This window comes from Salmo salar, chromosome 12, assembly GCF_965601325.2.
Source record: "Salmo salar chromosome 12, fSalSal1, whole genome shotgun sequence".
In the NCBI taxonomy this organism is placed as follows: Eukaryota; Metazoa; Chordata; class Actinopteri; order Salmoniformes; family Salmonidae; genus Salmo; species Salmo salar.
The window spans coordinates 78,152,337-78,174,079 of NC_138302.1; the positions used below are offsets into that span (position 1 = coordinate 78,152,337).

The following is a 21,743-nucleotide window of genomic DNA, read 5'->3' on the forward strand; positions in this document are numbered from 1 at the left end:
AGGGAAAGATAGAAAGTAATAGAAAGAGAGAAAGCAATACAGAGGAGGAAATGAAAGAGAAAGTAATCAAAAGAAAGAGCAATACAGAGAGAGCTGGAGATAACAGAAGTATTACAATGAAAGAGACAGGGGAACGGAGAGAGACAGGATAAAAAGTCATAAAAAGAAAGTGAGCAAAACAGAAAGGGAGGGATACCTAGAAAGAAATAGAACGAGAGAGACAGAGAGAGAGAAATAGAAGCCCAGGGTAATTGTTTTTTTATGAGCGCTGGTCCAGCAATGCAGACTCACTGTAATCACAGATGCCTTCTAATGCCTTGGAGGTAAATGGAGATAGAGGTTTCTAAAGCAGTAGCGATGTCTAAAGCAGCTTACTGTGCTCCAGCTCTCTCACAACCACTAATACTCATACCCTCTCTATGGCTATACTGTACACTTACAGGACATACTAATGAACATGCATGCTGAGAGTATGTATTGTACTGTGTGTGTTCATGTTTGGGTATACATTCACATCTGTATGTGCAACATTTTGTGCTGGCCTTGTTTTCCTGTGCATGCGTTTTGACCAGCAACAACAATCTGGTCTCAGAGAATTTCGTATTATTTCGTACGTAATTCCGGGACACTCTATTTAGTATGATATGTTACGTTTCGTATGGTATGGATTAATTTGTGGTTGTCCAAGACCCATTTCGTATGATATGTTCCGAATTACAATTTTTATTATATGTTACGAATTTGCTAAATGTACAATATGTTACAAATTCTGGCTAATGTTAGCTAGGCTAGGGGTTAAGGTTAGGGTTAAGTTTAGGAGTTATGTTAAAGTTTTAATGTTAGGGTTAGAAAAGGGTTAGCTAAAAAGGTTCAAATCAAATATTATTTGTCACATGTGCCGAATACAACCGGTGTTGTATTCTCCTTACAGTGAAATGTAAGTAAGCACAATAACGTCTATTCAAGCACACTGATAGCTCTCAAATTATATTTTACACACAACAATTGATTTTAAGATGCACGGTTAATATATATATATATATTGGAACCCTGACCTTATATATATATATATATATAAGCAGGCTTATTTTACATCACCACAGAATGAATTGAGGGTAATAAATGTAGTTGTATATTTACGCCTATATAGCAATGATTGGCCTAACAAGTGAAAGAAAGCCACAGGCCCACAGTACAGGCATCTTATTAGTAAGATATCTTCATATCACCAGGAAGTTATTTAGTTATTGTTGTGCAATTTGGATTATAGGTGTCCTTGGGTACGGAAAAAAAAATGTATGAAATGTATGCATTCACTACTGTAAGTCGCTCTGGATAAGAGCGTCTGCTAAATGACTAAAATGTAATGTAAATGTAAATGCTTACTTACAAACCGTTAACCAACAATGCAGTTTTAAGAAAAATAAGTGTTAAGTAAAAAATGTAAAATAATAGTAATTAAAGAGCAGCAGTAAAATAACAGTAGCGAGGCTATATACAAGGGGTACCGGTACAGAGTCAATGAGCGTGGGCACAGGTTAGTCGAGGTAATTGAGTTAATAATTACACTACCGTTCAGGTCACTTAGAAATGTCCTTGTTTTTTAAAGAAAAGCACGTTTTTTTTGTCCATACAAATTACATCAAATTGATAAGAAATACAGTGTAGACATTGTTAATGTTGTAAATTACTATTGTAGCTGGAAACGGCTGATTCTTTATGGAATATTTATTTAGGCGTACAGAGGCCCATAATCAGCAACCATCACTCCTGTGTTCCAATGGCACGTTGTGTTAGCTAAGCCAAGTTTATCATTTTAAAAGGCTAATTGATCATTAGAAAACCCTTTTGCAATTATGTTAGCACAGCTGAAAACTGTTGTTCTGATTAAAGAAGCAATAAAACTGGCCTTCTTTAGACGAGTCTAGTATCTGGAGCATCAGCATTTGTGGGTTTGATTACAGGCTCAAAATGGCCAGAAATAAAGAACTTTCTTCTGGAACTCGTTAGTCTATTCTTGTTCTGAGAATTTAAGGCTATTCCATGCAAGAAATTATCAAGAAACTGAAGATCTCGTGCAATGCTGTGTACTACTCCCTTCACAGAACAGCACAAACTGTCTCTAACCAGAAAAGAAAGAGGAGTGGGAGGCCCCAGTGCACAACTGTCTAGTTTTAGAAACAGACGCCTCACAAGTCCTCAACTGGCAGCTTCATTAAATAGTACCCGCAAAACACCAGTCTCAACGTCAACAGTGACGAGGCGACGCCGGGATACTGGCCTTCTAGGCAGAGTTGCAAAGAAAAAGACATATCTCAGACTGGCCAATAAAAATAAAAGATTAAGATGGGCAAAAGAACACAGATACTGGACAGAGGAACTCTGCCTAGAAGTGGTGTGGAGGCTATGCTTTAGCAAAGTGGGTGGGGTTATATCCTACCTGTTTGGCCCTGTCCGGGGGTTTCATCGGATGGGGCCTCAGTGTCTCCTGACCCCTCCTGTCTCAGCCTCCAGTATCTATGCTGCAGTAGTTTATGTGTCGGGGGGCTAGGGTCAGTCTGTCACATCTGGAGTATTTCTCTTGTCTTTTCCGGTGTCCTGTGTGAATTTAAATATGCTCTCTCTAATTCTCTCTTTCTCTTTCTTTCTCTCTCTCGGAGGATCTGAGCCCTAGGACCATGCCTCGGGACTACCTGGCTTGATGACTCCTTGCTGTCCCCAGTTCACCTGGCCGTGCTGCTGCTCCAGTTCCAACTGTTCTGCCTGCAGCTATGGAACCCTGACCTGTTCACCGGACGTGCTACCTGTCCCAGACCTGCTGTCCCAGACCTGCTGGAACCCTGACCTATTCACCGGACGTGCTACCTGTCCCAGACCTGCTGTTTTCAACTCTCTAGAGACAGCAGGAGCGGTAGAGATACTCTCAAAGATCGGCTATGAAAAAGCCAACTGACACTTACTCTTGTGTTACTGACTGTTGCACCCTCGACAACTACTATGATTATTATTATTTGACCATGCTGGTCATTTATGAACATTTGAACATCTAGGCCATGTGCTGTTATAATCTCCACCTGGCACAGCCAGAAGAGGACTGGCCACCCCTCATAGCCTGGTTCCTCTCTAGGTTTCTTCCTAGGTTTTGGCCTTTCTAGGGAGTTTTTCCTAGCCACCGTGCTTCTACACCTGCATTGCTTGCTGTTTGGGGTTTTAGGCTGGGTTTCTGTACAGCACTTTGAGATATCAGCTGATGTAAGAAGGGCTATATAAATAAATTTGATTTGATTTGATTTAGAAGGCCAGCATCCAGGAGTCGCTCTCTTCATGGTTGACGTTGAGACTGGTGTTTTTCGGGTACAATTTAATGAAGCTGCCAGTTGAGGACTTTCTTGCCAATTTTTCGCATGGAGTAGCCTTCATTTTTCAGAACAAGAATAGACTGACGAGTTTCAGAAGAAAGTACTCAACTAGTCTAAAGAAGGCCAGTTGTATTGTTTCTTTAATCAGAACAACAGTTTTCAGCCGTGCTAACATAATTGCAAAAGGGTTAGCCTTTTAGCCTTTTAAAATGATACATTTGGATTAGCTAACACAACATGCCATTGGAACACAGGAGTGATGGTTGTTGATAATGGGCCTCTGTACGCCTATGTAGATATTCCATTAAAAATCAGCTGTTTCCAGCTACAATAGTCATTTATCTTCAGAGTTCGTACTGTTAGGTGACCTAAACTGGGCTATGCTTAAAACTTCACCAGGATAGGGGGCAGCATTCGGAATTTTGGATGAAAAGCATGCCTAAACTAAACTGCCTGCTACTCAAGCTAGGATATGCATATAATTGGTCGATTCGGATAGAAAACACTCTCTAGCTTCTACAGCTGTTTGAATGATGTCTGTGAGTATAACAGAACTTATTTGGCAGGCGAAACCCCAAGCACAAACCAACCAGGATTTCTTTTTTTTAGGTCACTCTCTATTCAATGAGATTTCATTGGGAATCTAGAATTCTAAGGCAGTTTTTTGTAGTTCCTATCGCTTCCACTGGATGTCAACAGTCTTCAGAAATTGGTTGATGTTTTTCCTTCGTGTAATGAAGAAGTAGCCCTGTTCAGAACGAGGGTCGAGGGAAGTGTATTGTTTGATAGAGGCGCGTGACCTGAAAAGCACGCTCCACTTTGTTTTCCTCCGGTATTGAACGCAGTTTATCCCGTCTTAAATTTTATCGATTATTTACGTAAAAAATACCTAAAGTTGTATTAGGAAAGTTGTTTGAAATGTCTGGACAAAGATTACAGGTAACTTATGAGATATTTTCTAGTCATGTTGCGCGAGTTGGAACCGGTGTATTTTCTGAATCATACGCTCCAAATAAATGGACATTTTGGATATATAACGACAGAATTTATCAAACAAAAGGACCATTTGTGATGTTTAATGGACATATTGGAGTGCCAACAGAAGAAGATCTTCAAAGGTAAGGCATGCATTATATGTTATTTCTGACTTTTGTGTTGTGCCTGGCGGGTTGAATTATGATTTCATGTGTATGTTTGCTGGGGTGCTGTCCTCAGATAATAGCATGGTTTGCTTTCGCTGTAAAGCCTTTTTGAAATCGGACACTGTGGTTGGATTAACAAGAAGTTTATCTTTAAAATGGTGTATAATACTTGTATGTTTGAGGAATTTGAATAATGAGATTTCTGTTGTTTGAATTTGGCGCCCTGCAAATTCACTGGCTGTTGTCGAGGTAGCGTTCCACATATCCCAGAGAGGTTAAAAATAAGCATGCCCCATTCAAAACATGTAGAACTAAGAACAGATATAGCCCTTGGTTCACCCCAGACTTGACTGCCCTTGACCAACACAAAAACATCCTGTGGCATTCTGCATTAGCATCGAATAGCCCCTGCGATATGCAACTTTTCAGGGAAGTCAGGAACCAATATACACAGTCAGATAGGAAAGCAAAAGCTAGCTTTTTCAAACAGAAATTTGCATCCTGTCGCACTAATTCCAATAAGTTTTGGGACACTGTGAAGTCCATGGAGAATAAGAGCACATCCTCCCAGCTGCCCACTGCTCTGAGGCTAGGAAACACTGTCACCACCGATAAATCTACGATAATCGATAATTTCAATAAGCATTTTTCTACGGCTGGCCATGCTTTCCACTTGGCTACCCCTACCCCGGCCAACAGCTCTGCACCCCCTGCAGCAACTTGCCCAAGCCCCTCCCGCTTCTCCTTCACCCAAATCCAGACAGCTGATGTTCTGAAAGAGCTGCAAAATCTGGACCACCACAAATCAGCTTGGCTAAACAATCTGGACCCTTTCTTTCTAAAATTATCTGCCAAAATTGTTGCAACCCCTATTACTAGCCTGTTCAACCTCTCTTTCATATTGTCTGAGATCCCCAAAGATTGGAAAGCTACCGCTGTCATCCCCCTCTTCAAACTGTTATAGACCTATATCCATCCTGCTCTGACTTTCTAAAATATTCTTAAACCAAGTTAACAAACAGATCACCAAACATTTCGAATCCCACCGTACCTTCTCCACAATGCAATCTGGTTTCCGAGCTGGTCAAGGGTGCACCTCAGCCACGCTCAGGGTCCTAAACGGTATCATAACCGCCATCAATTAAAGACAGTACTGTGCAGCCGTCTTCATCGACCTGGCCAAGGCTTTCGACTCTGTCAATCACCGCATTCTTATCGGCAGACTCAATAGCCTTGGTTTCTCAAATGACTGCCTCGCCTGGTTCACCAACTACTTCTCAGATAGAGTTCAGTGTGTCAAATCGCAGGGCCTGTTGTCCGGACCTCTGGCAGTCTCTATGGGTGTACCACAGGGTTCAATTCTCAGGCCGACTCTGTTCTCTGTATATATCAATGATGTTGCTCTTGCTGCTGGTGATTCTCTGATCCACCTGTACGCAGACGACACCATTCTGTATACATCTGGCCCTTCTTTGGACACTGTGTAAACTAACCTCCAGACGAGCTTCAATGCCATACAACACTCCTTCTGTGGCCTCCAACTGCTTTTAAATGCTAGTAAAACTAAATGCATGCTCTTCAACCGATTGCTGCCCGCACCCGCCCGCCCGATGAGCATCACTACTCTGAATGGTTCTGACTTAGAATATGTGGACAATTACAAATACCTAGGTGTCTGGTTAGACTGTAAACTCTCCTTCCAGACTCACATAAAGCATCTCCAATCCAAAATGAAATCTAGAATCGGCTTCCTATTTCGCAACAAAGCCTCCTACACTCATACTGTCAAACATACCCTCGTAAAACTGACTATCCTACCGATCCTTGACTTTGGCGATGTCATTGCACTGGATATAGTCTATCACAGTGCAATCCGTTTTGTCACCAAAGCCCCATATACTACCCACCACTGCGACCTGTATGCTCTCGTTTGCTGGCCCTCGCTACATATTCGTCGCCAAACCCACTGGATCCTGGTCATCTACAAGTCTTTGCTAGGTAAAGCCCCGCCTTATCTCAGCTCACTGGTCACCATAGCAACACCCACCCGTAGCACTCGCTCCAGCAGGTATATTTCACTGGTCATTCCCAAAGCCAACTCGTCCTCTTTGACCGCCTTTCCTTCCAGTTCACTGCTGCCAATGACTGGAACAAATAGCAAAAATCACTGAAGCTGGAGACTTATATCCCCCTCACTAACTTTAAGCATCAGCTGTCAGAGCAGCTTACTGATCACTGTACCGGTACACAGACAATCTGTAAATAGCACACCCAACTACCTCATCCCCATAATGTTATTTATCTTTTTGCTCTTTTGCACACCAGTTTCACTACTTGCACATCATCATCTGCACATCTATCACTCCAGTGTTAATGCTGAATTGAAATTATTTCACCTCTTTGGCTTATTTATTGCCTTACCTCCCTAATCTTCTACATTTGCACACACTGTACATAGATTCTTCTATTGTGTTATTGACTGTACGTTTGTTTATGTGTAACTCTGTGTTGCTGTTTTTGTCGCACTGCTTTGCTTTATCTTGGCCAGGTCGCAGTTGTAAATGAGAACTTGTTCTCACCTGGCCTACCTGGTGAAATAAAGGTGAAATAAAAACATTTACAACATTAACAATGTCTACACTGTATTTCTGATCAATTTGATGTTATTTTAATGGACCATAAATGTGCTTTTCTTTCAAAAACAAGAACATTTCTAAGTGACCCCAAACTTTTGAACAGCAGTATTGACACGGCCGGATAAAAAATGTACCAGATTTAATCTGGTTACTACTCCTGCCCAGTAACTAGAATATGCATATAATTATTGGCTTTGGATAGAAAACACCCTAACGTTTCTAAAACTGTTTGAATGGTGTCTGTGAGTATAACAGAACTCAAATGGCAGGCCAAAACCTGAGAAGATTCCATGCAGGAAGTGGCCTGTCTGACAAGTTGTGTTTCATCTTGGCTCTTTTTATTGAAGACTGAGGATCTTTGCCCTAACGTGACACTTCCTACGGCTCCCATAGGCTCTCAGAGCCCAGGAAAAAGCTGAACGATATCGAGGCAGCCTCTGGCTGAAACACATTATCGCTTTTGGCAAGTGGCCGATCAGAGTACTATGGGCTTAGGCGCGTGCCCGAGTCGACCCCATGCTTTATTTTCTTTCGTCTGTTTACCTAAATGCAGATTCCCGGTCGGAATATTATCGCTTTTTTATGAGAAAAATGGCATACAAATTGATTTTAAACAGCGGTTGACATGCTTCAAAGTACGGTAATGGAATATTTAGAATTTTTTTGTCACGAATTGCGCCATGCTCGTCACCCTTATTTACCCTTTCGGATAGTGTCTTGAATGCACGAACAAAACGCTGCTGTTTGGATATAACTATGGATTATTTTGAACCAAACCAACGTTTGTTATTGAAGTAGAAGTCCTAGGAGTGCATTCTGTTGAAGACAGCAAAGGTAATAACATTTTTCTTATAGTAAATCTGACTTTGGTGAGTGCTAAACTTGCGGGGTGTCTAAATAGCTAGCCCTGTGATGCCGGGCTATCTACTGAGAATGTTGCAAAATGTGCTTTCACCGAAAAGCTATTTTAAAATCGGACATATCGAGTGCATAGAGGAGTTCTGTATCTATAATTCTTAAAATAATTGTTATGTTTTTTGTGAACGTTTATCGTGAGTAATTTAGTAAATTCACCAGAAGTTTGAGGGGGGTATGCTAGTTCTGAACGTCACATGCTAATGTAAAAAGCTGTTTTTTGATATAAATATGAACTTGATTGAACAAAACATGCATGTATTGTATATAATAATGTCCTAAGATTGTCATCTGATGAAGATCATCAAAGGTTAGTGCTGCATTTAGCTGTGGTTTGGGTTTATGTGACATTATATGCTAGCTTAAAAAATGGGTGTCTGATTATTTCTGGCTGGGTACTCTGCTGACATAATCTAATGTTTTGTTTTCGTTGTAAAGCCTTTTTGAAATCGGACAGTGTGGTTAGATTAACGAGAGTCTTGTCTTTAAAATGGTGTAAAATAGTCATATGTTTGAAAAATTGAAGTTTTTGCATTTTTGAGGTTTTTGAATAACGCGCCACGGGATTACACTGGCTGTTACGTAGGTGGGACGATTTGGTGCCACCTACCCTAGAGAGGTTAAGTAACCATCTGTTTTATGTAACCATACCAAACGTTACATATCATACTAATTTGAGTGTCCCGGATTTACATTTACTATGTTACGACTAGTCTATGAGACCAGGCTGGCAACAAACAAAAAAGGAAGGCCGGTTGCATCATTTGTTATGCAATGTAAGTCCACAATCTTCTGTGTGGAATGTTTGCTTATCCTTCATAAAAATAGACAAAACTCCCTCAAAAGATCAAGACAGACATGCTCCATATAGAGTTGCAAACTACCTGTAGTTTACCAATGTTACCAGACTCTTCAGTCATTTTTGTAATTAACAGAAATCGATGACAATCTATCGTAAATTTGGTAATTCATACTTGAATAACTTTTAGATCTGTCTCCGTCCATTCGTTCGTACATTTTTTCATTAGTAACACGCGATATCTCAGACAGCGCTGGGCCGATTTTGACTAAACTTGAGTGAATTATGCATCTTGCCATAGAGATCCAGCATTTACAAAATTAAACTCATTGGCCCAAGACAGGAGCTATAGTAATGATCTTTAACTATTTACTCACACACGATATCTCAGCCGACTCATCGGGCTCCCACGCCTCAGCCGGCTCGTTGGGCATCCACACCTCAGCCAACTCAAATGTCTCCGCAAGCCCATCAGGCTCACCCAGGGTGGCGCCACTAGGGGCGGGGTACTGTCAGGCTGCCCATTATTGCACACCAGCGCATCTTTGGACTCACCTGGACTCCATTACTTTGCCCCTCCTATATCTGTCTGTTCCTCGGTTTGATCCCCGTGTCAGCATTATTGTCATTATGTTTCCCGTCAAGATACTGTCCTTGTTTGTTTCATGTCGGTTATTTATTAAATGTTCCCTTCCTGTACTTGCTTCTCGTCTCCCAGCGTCTGTCCTTACAAAAATAAATAAAATGGTGTACATTTTTGTATATTTCATGCTGAAAGACTCATATTAAATACCAATGGTATTCACTAAGTTCATGGTTTATATTTAGGATAATGTTTTACAGCTTTGTAATTCTATTAGTTTTTTTCTAATCTTATTGAATTATTTCATAGAGGACCAAAGATAATTACAAACAACCGTAAAAATCTGAAGTTCCCAAAAGGGCCACTAGATGTGATAGATTACATAAAATCCTTGAACATTTAACATTTTCTGGTAGTTTACTGGTAAATTTAGAAAGTTCATTTCCAGTAAAATACCCTCCCTTTGCAACCCTAGTCACATAAGAGACAGACATGTACGATAATTCGGTAGTTCTTGAGTCATATAATCCCGGCTGTGGTTGTATTGATTTGACATTTAGGACATGCTAGATGTCATCTCAATGCACCCTGGGTAAGTTAGTAATATCTCTGTGCACTGAGTCTATCATCCAGTTACATCTCTTATAACCCTGGAGGAGTATGGCAAATCATATTTTCCTCTGGGTGTCTATGGCAGGGGATGAGGCTCAGGCTACAGCACAGTGACTAGAGAAACAGGAGCCTTTTCAATCTTCATTATCCCACAATCTTTGCAGTAAACCATTTTACGGTAATATGCCATTTGAGTCGCTGTTTGTTCTTTGAAATGCTTTATAATGTCACTATTAGGTTCTGTTTGAATATCCTGAGTAAATGGTTATTGGAGTCAAAGCAGGCTACACATTGTTTGATTATAAATGAGTATGGGAAATGATGGTGAAATAGCTGGGTCTGTCAACCAACTATTTCCTGTTGACTTTCACCAAAGCGCATTCCAATTTTTTATGTGATATTTACTTCACTGTTACTTCAACAGGTGGATGCAGATGGGTAGGGAAATTATTTAATTCCTGTCTCATTTTATGACGCTATGCACCTTGGGAGGAAAAATCTGAGAGTGAAAGGGTTCTTAGATTGTATACAAACAGAACACTGGTTGTTGTCGTGGCAACGCAGGCTTAGCCCCTAAGATGACCAAAGCACCCAGTCTCCCAAGGGACAGGGCGGGGGAGTTGTTTTCCCAGAATACACTGTGAATACAGATTGTTGACACACCATGAAATTCAGACTCAGGCTCCATGAAGTCATTATCATTAAAATAGGCAAGGGTCTAACATAACAGCAGAAGCCAACAAGGACGCATGTTAGGCCACTAACCAGACATGCCATCAGAATCATACAGAACATACAGTAAACTTTCCAAACGCCTGAAGGTACCACGTTTATCTGTACAAACAATAGTACGCAAGTACAAACACAATGGGACCACGCAGCTGTCAAACCGCTCAGGAAAGAGACGCATTCTATCTCCTAGAGATTAATGTACTTTGGTGCAAAAATTGCAAATCAATCCCAGAACAACAACAAAGGACCTTGTGAAGATCCTGGAGGAAACAGGTAAAAAAGTATCTATATCCACAGTACAACGAGTCCTATATCGACATAACCTGAAAGGCCGCTCAGGAAGGAAGAAGCCACTGCTCCAAAACCGCCATAAAAAAGCCAGACTAAGGTTTGTAACTGCACATGCGGACAAAGATCGTACTTTTTGGAGAATTGTCCTCTGGTCTGATGAAACAAAAATAGAACTGTTTGGCCATAATAACAATCGTTATGTTTGGAGGAAAAAGGGGGAGGCTTGCAAGCCGAAGAACACCATCCCAACAGTGAAGCACGGGGTGGCAGCATCATGTTGTGGGGGTGCTTTGCTGCAGGAGGGACTGGTGCACTTCACAAAATAGATGGCATCATGAGGGGGGAAAATTTGGTGGCTATATTGAAGCAACATCTCAAGACATTTTTCTTTATTTAACTAGGCAACTCAGTTAAGAACAAATTCTTATTTTCAATGACAGCCTAGGAACAGTGGGCTAACTGCTTTGTTCAGGGGCAGAACAACAGATTTTTACCTTGTCAGCTCGGGGATTCAATCTTGCAAACTTTCGGTTACTAGTCCAACACTCTAACCACTAGGCTACCCTGCCACCCCTGACACCAGTCAGGAAGTTAAAGTTTGGTCGCAAGTGGGTCTTCCAAATGGACAATGACCCCAAGCATACTTCCAAAGTTGTGGCAAAATGGCTTAAGGACAACAAAGTCAAGGTATTGGAGTGGCCATCACAAAGCCCTGACCTCAATCCCATAGAACATTTGTGGGCAGAACTTAAAAAGTGTGTGCGAGCAAGGAGGCCGACAAACCTGAATCAGTTCCACCAGCTCTGTCAGGAGGAATGGGCCAAAATTCACCCAACTTATTGTGGGAAGCTTGTGGGAGGCTACCCGAAACGTTTGACCCAAGTTAAACAATTTAAAGGCAATGCTACCAAATACTAATTGAGTGTATGTAAACTTCTGACCCACTGGGAATGTGATGAAATAAATAATTCTCTCTACTATTATTCTGACATTTCACATTCTTAAATAAAGTGGTGATCCAAACTGACCTAAGACAGGGATTCTTTATTCGGATTAAATGTCAGGAATTGTGTAAAACTTTAAATGTATTTGGCTAAGGTGTATGTAAACTTCCGACTTTAACTGTAAGTGGTCCTGTATTGTCCAATTGATGGACAGAGGGCTCTTCTACACAAAGAACACGTAATGTCCCAAGACTCAAGAGTACAAAACAAAAAAATCCTGCTTAAGCATTATAATTACATTATCTGAATGAATCTTGCTATGTGAAGTCATTGTGCCTGGTGATACCTTGGTGTGTCCAGCACATTGTTCCCAAACTGTTAACATGACAATCTGTGTTGCTGTACCAATGCATAAGTTATAGACATAGCTAGCTGTCCTCAGTGGATTTTGCTATGAAACTGATCTGATGCTCTCTGTGTCTCAAGTACACTTACATGTACAGTACATTTCACTTCATGTTTGTCTGTTCCAGGCCCAAACAATGAGCCCTCCTAAATGTGTCTAAAAGTCCTTCTCCCCCATATGTAGAGACAATTGTAACAGATAACAACATCTAGTATCTACAAAGTTCCCTCCTGTTAACCTCAGTAATACATTCCATGATCTTCGCAAAACCATGTTGTTTTATCAACATACTGTACAGATCTCACTACCTTCTCTCTACTTGCACAATTTGCCTTTCCCATAAATAAACAGAGCCTATAACATGTAAAACACTGTTCTGCAAAATCTGGCTTCTGCTGAAGCCTCTGTGTCAGCCCTGCTGTTCTGTCATAGTGACAGAGTGGAGCATAGCTCTGCATGGGTCTTACCTGACTTGACCAGTACGTCTCTGGTCCTCCCAGCCTGGCCAGAAGGCACTCTCTGTGCCATGCCTCTCTTGGTGTCTGTCTGTCTGTCTGTCTGTCTGTCTGTCTGTCTGTCTGTCTGTCTGTCTGTCTGTCTGTCTGTCTGTCTGTCTGTCTGTCTGTCTGTCTGTCTGTCTGTCTGTCTGTCTGTCTGTCTGTCTGTCTGTCTGTCTGTCTGTCTGTCTGTCTGTCTGTCTGTCTGTCTGTCTGTCTGTCTGTCTGTCTGTCTGTCTGTCTGTCTGTCTGTCTGTCTGTCTGTCTGTCTGTCTGTCTGTCTGTCTGTCTGTCTCCCTCTCTCTGTGTCTGGGTGTATCTGTGTGTGTCCTGCTGCAGCACTCCTTTAAGCATGCTTCTCTGCCCAGGCTAGAGTAAACAGTCACATGACCCCCGGGCATTCCACTGCCCGCCCCTCCCTCTCTCACACCACTCGCACTCTGTCATTCTCTCTCTCTCTCTCTCTCTCTCTCTCTCTCTCTCTCTCTCTCTCTCTCTCTCTCTCTCTCTCTCTCTCTCTCACTCTTTATCTCTAATATTATTACTCTATCTATTGCCTCTCCCCTCGTCTCTAGCCTGCTGTTAGATATTCTCTCTCCCTCTCTTTCTTTTTCTTTTGTCTTTTTCTCTTTTCCTCTATCCTCTCACTTTCCCTCTCTCCCCTACTCTCAATCTCTCTAGTTCTCTCCTCCATTCTCTCTTTCTTTCCTTCCTTCCCTCTTTTTCTTTTCTCTCTCAATCTTACACTATCCCCTCTCTCTCACTCACTCACACTCTCACTCCTCTCTCTCTCCCTCTTTCTGATCCTCAGTGGTCTGTAGCTGGTAGGATTAGCAGAAGGCTTAAGCTCTCTCGCCTAATGCTCATATTAACCATAAGTCATCTGGGCGCTTTCATACTCAGCAGTGTAGTCCAGTAGCCAGGCTGGCAGTACTGGGAGAGAGTACACTGGGCTGTTCATCTACACATGGCTTTCCCAATGCCTCTGCTTTAAGGGGATGTAGAATGTATACAGTGTTAGCTAGATAGAGATTATGAGCTAGCCTGCAATTAGTCAGAGGGATGTCAGTATCAATGTGATATTTTTTTCCTGACAAAGAGAGTAATGGACACTTACCACTATAGAAAATAACTGAGTGACAAGTGACAAGGTGTTCACTGACTTATTTGTTAGTTATAAATAATGTTTTGATAAAAAATATCCCAAATTTGTCAACAAAGTAAGACATGGGATTAGGAAGAAATGTAAATCTCTTCAGCACTCTGATGAAAACTCTCCAAGACATGTTGATCTCAAAGTTGGACACTTTAGTTTATGTCAAGTACCACGAAATCCCTTGTATTACACAAAATCAACGTAATCAGAGTTTATCATGTTAGCACAGGCACTAAATTGTAAGACTCTTTTAAGACTCTTAAGGTTCTTACTGGATGCTTTGAGCCCTTTAAAAAAACTTTTCATACATAACACAAATAGTGTAACCAGACCAGTGAACAGTCAAATGTGCCAAGTGTGCGGAAGTACCTGTACCTGGCTGGCAGGTATGATCACAGTGATTGGAGGGCCAGGTCCATTACTCTGCTGTGTACAATGAGAGGCAGTGATAACACAAGATGGTAACTCAGAGTTGCTTGGCTTTACTTCCCAGGCATGTTATTGTTCCATGAGACAGTAACCGGAGAGGGCCAGACGTACCTCTGCCATTCCTGTGCTTTCCGTTTTTCACACACTGCTGCTGCTGCTGCTGTTGCTGTTGGTTGATGCTATACGTCTTCTGTAGAGAGAGGGAAAGAAGAATAGAGAGAGATGGGTGGGATGGGAGAGAAATAGAGATGGGTTCAGACGATACATCAGACCCTGATCATTGCCATTTCTCACATCCGCCCAGCATGCTTGTGATGTCATTAGTGTCTCCTCATTGATTTTAAATGGACATTACCGGCCTGGGGGCTATAAACAGCTAAAGGCTGCACACAGTGACAGCAGGCATTAAACTGGCCCTCTCACCCTTCCATTCTTCCTCCATCTCTCTCACTTCTACTCCCTTTACTCCTTTTACTTCTATCAATTCCTCTCATCATCATCCTCCTCCATCCTCTCTCCCTTCTCCTCCTCACCTGTATCCTTCCCATGCCCCATACCTCTACACCCCTTCTGTTACTGCTCCTCCCCTTTTCCTTCTGCTCCCCACATCCCTTCCTATTCATCCTTCTCCCACCTCTCTCTCTCTCTCTCTCTCACTCTCACTCTCACTCTCACTCTCTCCCTCCCCTTCCATCCTCCTTACCCCTCTCTCTCTGACAGGGCCCCAGAGGCCTGGTTGTCCATACTGAAGCCTTGCAGCACAGCCTCTTCACAGGGGTGAGCTGAGCTCCATTCAAAGGGCCTTTTGGACGCCCTCTCGGCTGTGTGAAAGGATATTGTGTTGCCGTCTACGGTTGCTAGGAGAGGCTTTCTCAGGCTTGGTTTGGTGACAAGGCCCTTACTGTCTTGAGTCCCCCCCCATCCACTACCTCCCTGGCATTACTGGGGGTGGGGGCATTTCTGTTAATCCACTGGTAGGGTATAGGGTAAATTCTGTGTCGTGCATGGAATGGAGAGTTTGGGGGAATGGAGGTTTGGGGAGGGCAGTGTTTTAATGAATGATCTCTTTCTCCTAAATGTGTCTCTGTCACTGTGTTGGGACAGGGTGTTCCTCGTGTACTCTAAAAATGTTCTGTAAATATGACAAACCGCAACAAACATGAATAATACATGACCTCACATGGAAAATACCTAAACTCAACTCTGTTGATTGTATCATGTACTATTATTCATGTTATTTTTTCTGACATAATCAAAATAGAGGCTTCAGTCATGATAATGTCTAGAGACTAGTTTTTTTAATTGGTAAATGGAATACATTTATGTTGTTTAGAATGTAATAGTAATAATGGAAATAATCAATTTTTTTCTACAACACATTGCTCCTAATATTCATGCTCTCTCACGTTGCTTTAAAGTACAACAGAGTTGCTCTAAGCAGTATTATGATTACCAGGGGCTCACTAAGAAGATATAAGAAGCAAAGCCTGTGCTAATAACACTTGAGTCAAGTTTTAAAAGAGCTTAGAGGGAATAAAAACTCCATATTTACAGCCACATTGCATAAACCCCTCTCTCATTGATGAGTCACCTCATAACGTCTATGAGCTGTGTGAATAAAGAACAGTAAGCTCCGTATTGATCTCCAGTGATTATGAGTGTCCATAACTTTATCCTCTTTATTTTCCTGCCCCAGGAGTGTATCAAGGTTCGTGGCTTGCCTCTGTAGGTGGACAATCAAATCCAAACAGGTCTGGTTCGTGGCTTGCTTCTGTAAGTGGACAATTAAATCCAAACAGGTCTCAGTAGGGCTGCAAAATTCTGGTAACTTTCCAGAAATCCCAGTTGGAGGATTCCTGGTCTAAATCCGTTCTGGAAGCACTGGACCTAGTCCCTACTGTGCAGGCTGGCTGACCTGGGTTTAGATTGTGTTTGTTGTGTTGTGTTTTTCCCTGGCCCAGTGTCTCATTACCATCAGTGGTCATTTGACCTTTCCAATCAGAGTCCTGTTTGATTTCCCTCATGTTTTATTAAGCAGACTCAGAAAGTGATTCTATACCTCTAACCCTATAATAAGGGGTGAGACAAAGAGGTTTGACCTTTTTTTGTCAAATTAATTTGGACCCTGATCTGGTGATCTGGTGCTCTGGTTTCACCCCTCAGGGTAGTCAGGTTACCCAGACGACACAGGCTGTTAGCAGAGGCCCTGGACGGGAGAGTAGGGTTGCTAGTAAAGTACACAAGCAATGCACCTTCCAACTACTAACTGTATGCACGCACACATGCACCCACACAAAATGTGAGTATATCATGATAATTACACAAAGTTATGATTATGTTTGCATTATCCCTTTGAATAGAGTCTTACTGAATATTTGAATATTGGACACTGTGTCAACACGAGTAATTTCAACCATGGATATAAATAAATAGATTTAAATATATCTTTCTCTAATTACAAAATCAAGACTTGTGGCTGACACTGCCTCAGTACAGTACACTGTGTTTCCTACATAAGGGATTTTGATGTTTTATTGTCCCCAATGAGAAAGTAAAACCCACACTCACTGAAATATTCTTTAAGTTTCAATGTATTTTGTTAGCGGCAGAGGTCAGAGCAAACAGACACATTTCGGCGACATCCTTCACCAGCCTTTTTGTTTTACGTCCCCATGAGTCATATGAGTCCCTTAACATAGTGCTCTCCTAGTGAGATGAAAGAGCAGTAAAAGCAGAGAGCTTGTCAGTGCCATTCAGGACACTGCCATTAGATGAGACAGAGGGAACTACTGCCCCCGAGATTGTTGTCTTAACATACTCTCCAAAATGCAGATTTAGAACCTGACACCTGTACAAAGACATTGAAAAGGAAAAGGCGCAACGCTCACTCACCATAAAAATGCATTGTTTTATTTAAAAGGTGCAAAGCACGATCGCTTTGAATCCCACCCCAAGTTTTCATTAAACAAAAACAGTCAGGACCCTGTCAATAGAGACCCAGTTAGGAACCCAAAACAAACCTCATGTAGATCCTGACTTACCAAGGAACTAACATAGCTTTTACAAATCCTAACTGGAATAATCAGTGGGCAAACTGAAACACTGACCATGTTGTATACTGCTGAAGGGCCTGTCACCAGCATGTGTCTGTGCTACTAAATACACTTTTCCATGCCCCCTCTGTCCTTATCTTTTCCTAAATAAGTCTATAAGACAATGTTCCCACATTCACGGAGACTGCCATCACATTAAATGCTGCATATGTCGGCTCAATCGGAAATTACCGTTAAATGTCAAGTGCGCTGTAATGCAGATTTGTATTTTTTAATTTAACCAGGCAAGTCAGTTAAGAACAAATTGTTATTTACAATGACAGCATAGGAACAGTGGGCTAACTGCTTTGTTCAGGGGCAGAACAACTGATTTTTACCTTATCAGCTCAGGGATTTGATCTAGCAACCTTTCAGTTACTGGCCCAACTCTCTAACCCCTAGGCTACCTGCCGCCCCAGATCTACCGCCAGTCGGATTGAATCCCAGCCTTCGATGGTCACAGCACAACAAAGATGGGAACCACGCCATGAAGCGGATCCAAGATCAGTTCTTAGGGACAGTGCCCACCTCAGGCCAGTACATTAGTCACTCTCACCTCCCCCTGTCTTTAATCTCAGGAAGGCAGATTCTGCACCACAGGTCATCACAGCTCAACATGAACCATGTTCCAGTATGCCAGCTACCCTCCAGGAAGGAAAAGTAATGTACTTAGGAAGGACACAATGTTTTACAGATGGTTTTAAGATGTAACGTTCAGATCTGGGAGGCCTTGTAAACTACAAAGCGTTCCCTTTCCTGCAACAGGCTTTAACATGCACGATACACACACACACACACCACACACACACACACACACACACACACACACACACACACACACACACACACACACACACACACACACACACACACACACACACACACACACACACACAATACACCCAATGGTACTGATTCAGATTCTTACATGATCAGATTGAGTTGAGTCTGCCACCTAGTGGAGAAACAGGTATACTTCTCTGCTCTCTACAGCTCGTGGTGGCAGTAATTAACTTCAGAGCTAGGGACGCTAAAGATAACTAAGCTCATTACAGCTACAGTACCATTTCAGGTCATGTAATTGTCGAGAACTAACCATATGCTTCAGTGAATAAACAGATATCTGAGGGATTTGAACTGTTTTCAGTATAATGTCCTATATGGTGGAGCCAGAAGAGCTTGTGATGAGGACAGGGCCATGCAGGTAAACACAAACACCATCTGGTCCTATAAATCTGCAGCTGGGCCCCTGTAGGTCACATCAGTGTTGTGTTCGAGACCACCTAAAGCAAGACCGATTCAAGACCAAGACCAGGAGGGGGACAAGGGGTTTGAGACCGAGGCAAGACCGAGACCAGAATAATGAGAGTCCAATTCAAGACCATGATTGTAATTTTGTCAAATCACCACCACAACAGAGTTCAAAATGTACAATATTTCTGTGTTCATATTTCAGAACAATGTATGGATTCTTTAGACATTCAGAATAGTGAAAAAATGCATGCTGAGGCAAATGATTACTAACCCAAACACAGTGGGGAACAATGGGCCTACTATGCCTTCAGAGAAGGGTTAAGGATTTATACAATAATTATTATAATTATAATTATATTATTATTTTTCAATGATCTGATTTAATCTCTTCAGTTTTTGTTGGAAAGGAAAGGGTTAACACTGAAGAGAAAACAAGATCCAATCAGGATTTTTCTTTGCTGGTCTCTGGGGAGATAAATTGAGCTAGCAATGTCAGCCATTGGCTAGCTATATAAAGACATCTGCCATTCAACTATATTAGGGCAACATTATGGAGTGACAGTGGAATCAACCAGTCACATTTTGACTTAATGGGTGGGATTGCTTTTACAAAAACATATGGAAACTTCTAGCTATATTTTGTTAACACCGGCTGCAGCAGGTGTTATCAAAGAGGATGTTGTTGCTAATTTGTTAGCTTCTCCCTTTTCAAGAATAACTTTCAACAAGAAGTTAAGTTTCAAATGATCATCATCTGGTGAGTGGAACTGTTTTTTATTGCAGCGTGCTTACTGTTGTTCGCCATCTCTTTGAAAATAACTTATGTGTGTGAAACATTGTAGCATTTATAAAGTGGAACTGACAGCATTTTAGCAACTTGAAATCTCATCAAAATCTTTTCATTTACACCCCCAGGAAGAATATGACACTTTTTTAAAACATTTTCTGACAAGCGACCACTTAGATGTGACTTGTTTCAGGAAACTAGGCGCATGTTGCACGTCACTACTTCACAGGAGCGGCATTTGAACGTAAATGTCTAGACAATAGTAACCCATACACAGCTAGATGTGGCTGGGGGATGGTTATAGCATTTCCTTCACATGTCCCATCAATTTAGAGACGTGTGTAGGGTAAGCGTCATATAATAATTATAAAATATTTTTATCTGGACAATTTCTGTTTTTGATATTGCTACTATGCAATTAACCATTTCAGTGTACCTTTTATACCTTCTGTATCCTGTGCATGTGACAAATAAACTTCATATAGCGTGTGTTTACCACATGGCCTCATGTGAATCTTTAAAGAGATGGGTGGGGCTAAGGCTTAAGAGGGTGCAAACGATGTTGAATGGGTGTAGACAAAGAAGAGCTCTCCAGTAGGTGTACCATTAAATTCAAAGGCCATTTTCTCAAAAGTGGAGTTAGAAGTTTATCAAATTTCAAAGCAGAATTACTTTCCTATTGTTCCTCAACTGCAGTGTATGACATACCATTTTCTAGCCCCGAGTCTCTACTTTTATCCAATGTAAAACAAAAAAACAGTTTCAAATTTTTCTAGATAAGACCAAATTGAGGAGCTCGGTCACATATGGTCATTTTCAAGATTTCATACATTCTTAGAATGTTTGGGAATTATGTATACTGAGGCAGTGGTTCCGAAACTTTTTATAGTCCGGTACCCCTTCAAACGTTCAACCTCCAGCTGCGTACCCCCTCTAGTACCAGGGTCAGCTCACTCTCAAATGTTGTTTTTTGCCGTCATTGTAAGCCTGCCACACACACACTATACAATACATTTATTAAACATAAGAATGAGTGTGAGTTTTTGTCACAATCCGGTTCGTGGGAAGTGACAGAGTTCTTATAGGACCAGGGCACAAGTAATAATATAACAATAATCAATAATTTTGCTCTTTATTTAGCCACCTTACCTATAAAACCTTATTTGTTCATCAAAAATTGTGAATAAATCACCACAGGTTAATGAGAACGGTGTGCTTGAAAGGATGCGCATAACTCTGCAATGTTGGGTTGTATTGGAGAGAGTCTTTCCACACACAGTCTGTGCCTGTATTTGGTTTTCATGCTAGTGAGGGCTGAGAATTCACTTTCACATAGGTTCGTGGTTGCAAAGGGCATCAGTGTCTTAACAGCGTGATTTGCCAATGCAAGAAACTCTGAGCGCAGCCCTATCCAGAAATCTGGCAGTGGCTTCTGATTAAATTACATTTTCACAGAACCGCTTGTTGCAATTTCGATGAGGCTCTCTTGTTCAGATATCGGTAAGTGGACTGGAGGCAGGGCATGAAAGGGTTAATGCAGACAGAGAAGAGCTCCAACTTCTTAATCATAGCCTCAATTTTGTCCCACACATCAAATATAGTTGCGATGAGTCCCTGTAATCCTAGATTCAGATCATTCAGGAAAGAAAAAACATCACCCAGATAGGCCAGTCGTGTAAGAAACTCGTCATCATGCAAGCGGTCAGACAAGTGAAAATCATGGTCAGTAAAGAAAACTTTAAGCTCGTCTCTCAATTCAAAAAATGTGTCAATACTTTGCCCCTTGATAACCAGCGCACTTCTGTATGTTGTAAAAGCTTTACATGGTCGCTACCCATATCATTGCATAATGCAGAAAATACACGAGAGTTCAGGGACCTTGCTTTAAGAAAGTTAACCATTTTCACTGTAGTGTCCAAAACATCTTTCAAGCTGTCAGGCATTCACTTGGCACCAAGAGCCTCTCGGAGCCTCTCGGAAGCTGCAGTGTACCCAAGTGGCATCGGGAGGAACTGCTTTCACGTGCGTTACCACTCACTATGTCTCCCTGTCATGGCTTTTGCGCCATCAGTACAGACACGATCACATCTTGACCACCAAAGTCCATTT

At 41.7% G+C, this 21,743-nt stretch overlaps 1 protein-coding gene across 2 annotated transcripts in view; it reads right to left on the reverse strand.

Annotated features, from left to right (window-relative positions):
* LOC106565856 (protein FAM107B) overlaps positions 1 to 21,743 on the reverse strand; it is a 48,671-nt gene that overhangs the window by 19,068 nt on the left and 7,860 nt on the right. Inside the window, exon 2 of one of the 2 annotated variants that reach the window (XM_014133454.3) lies at positions 14,613 to 14,691. In XM_014133454.3, the coding sequence (XP_013988929.1) occupies positions 14,613 to 14,691 (79 nt within the window). Of the gene's footprint in view, positions 1 to 12,886; positions 14,113 to 14,612; positions 14,692 to 21,743 lie in introns of those variants that run through there. The other variant, XM_014133455.3, reaches the window with a different exon arrangement.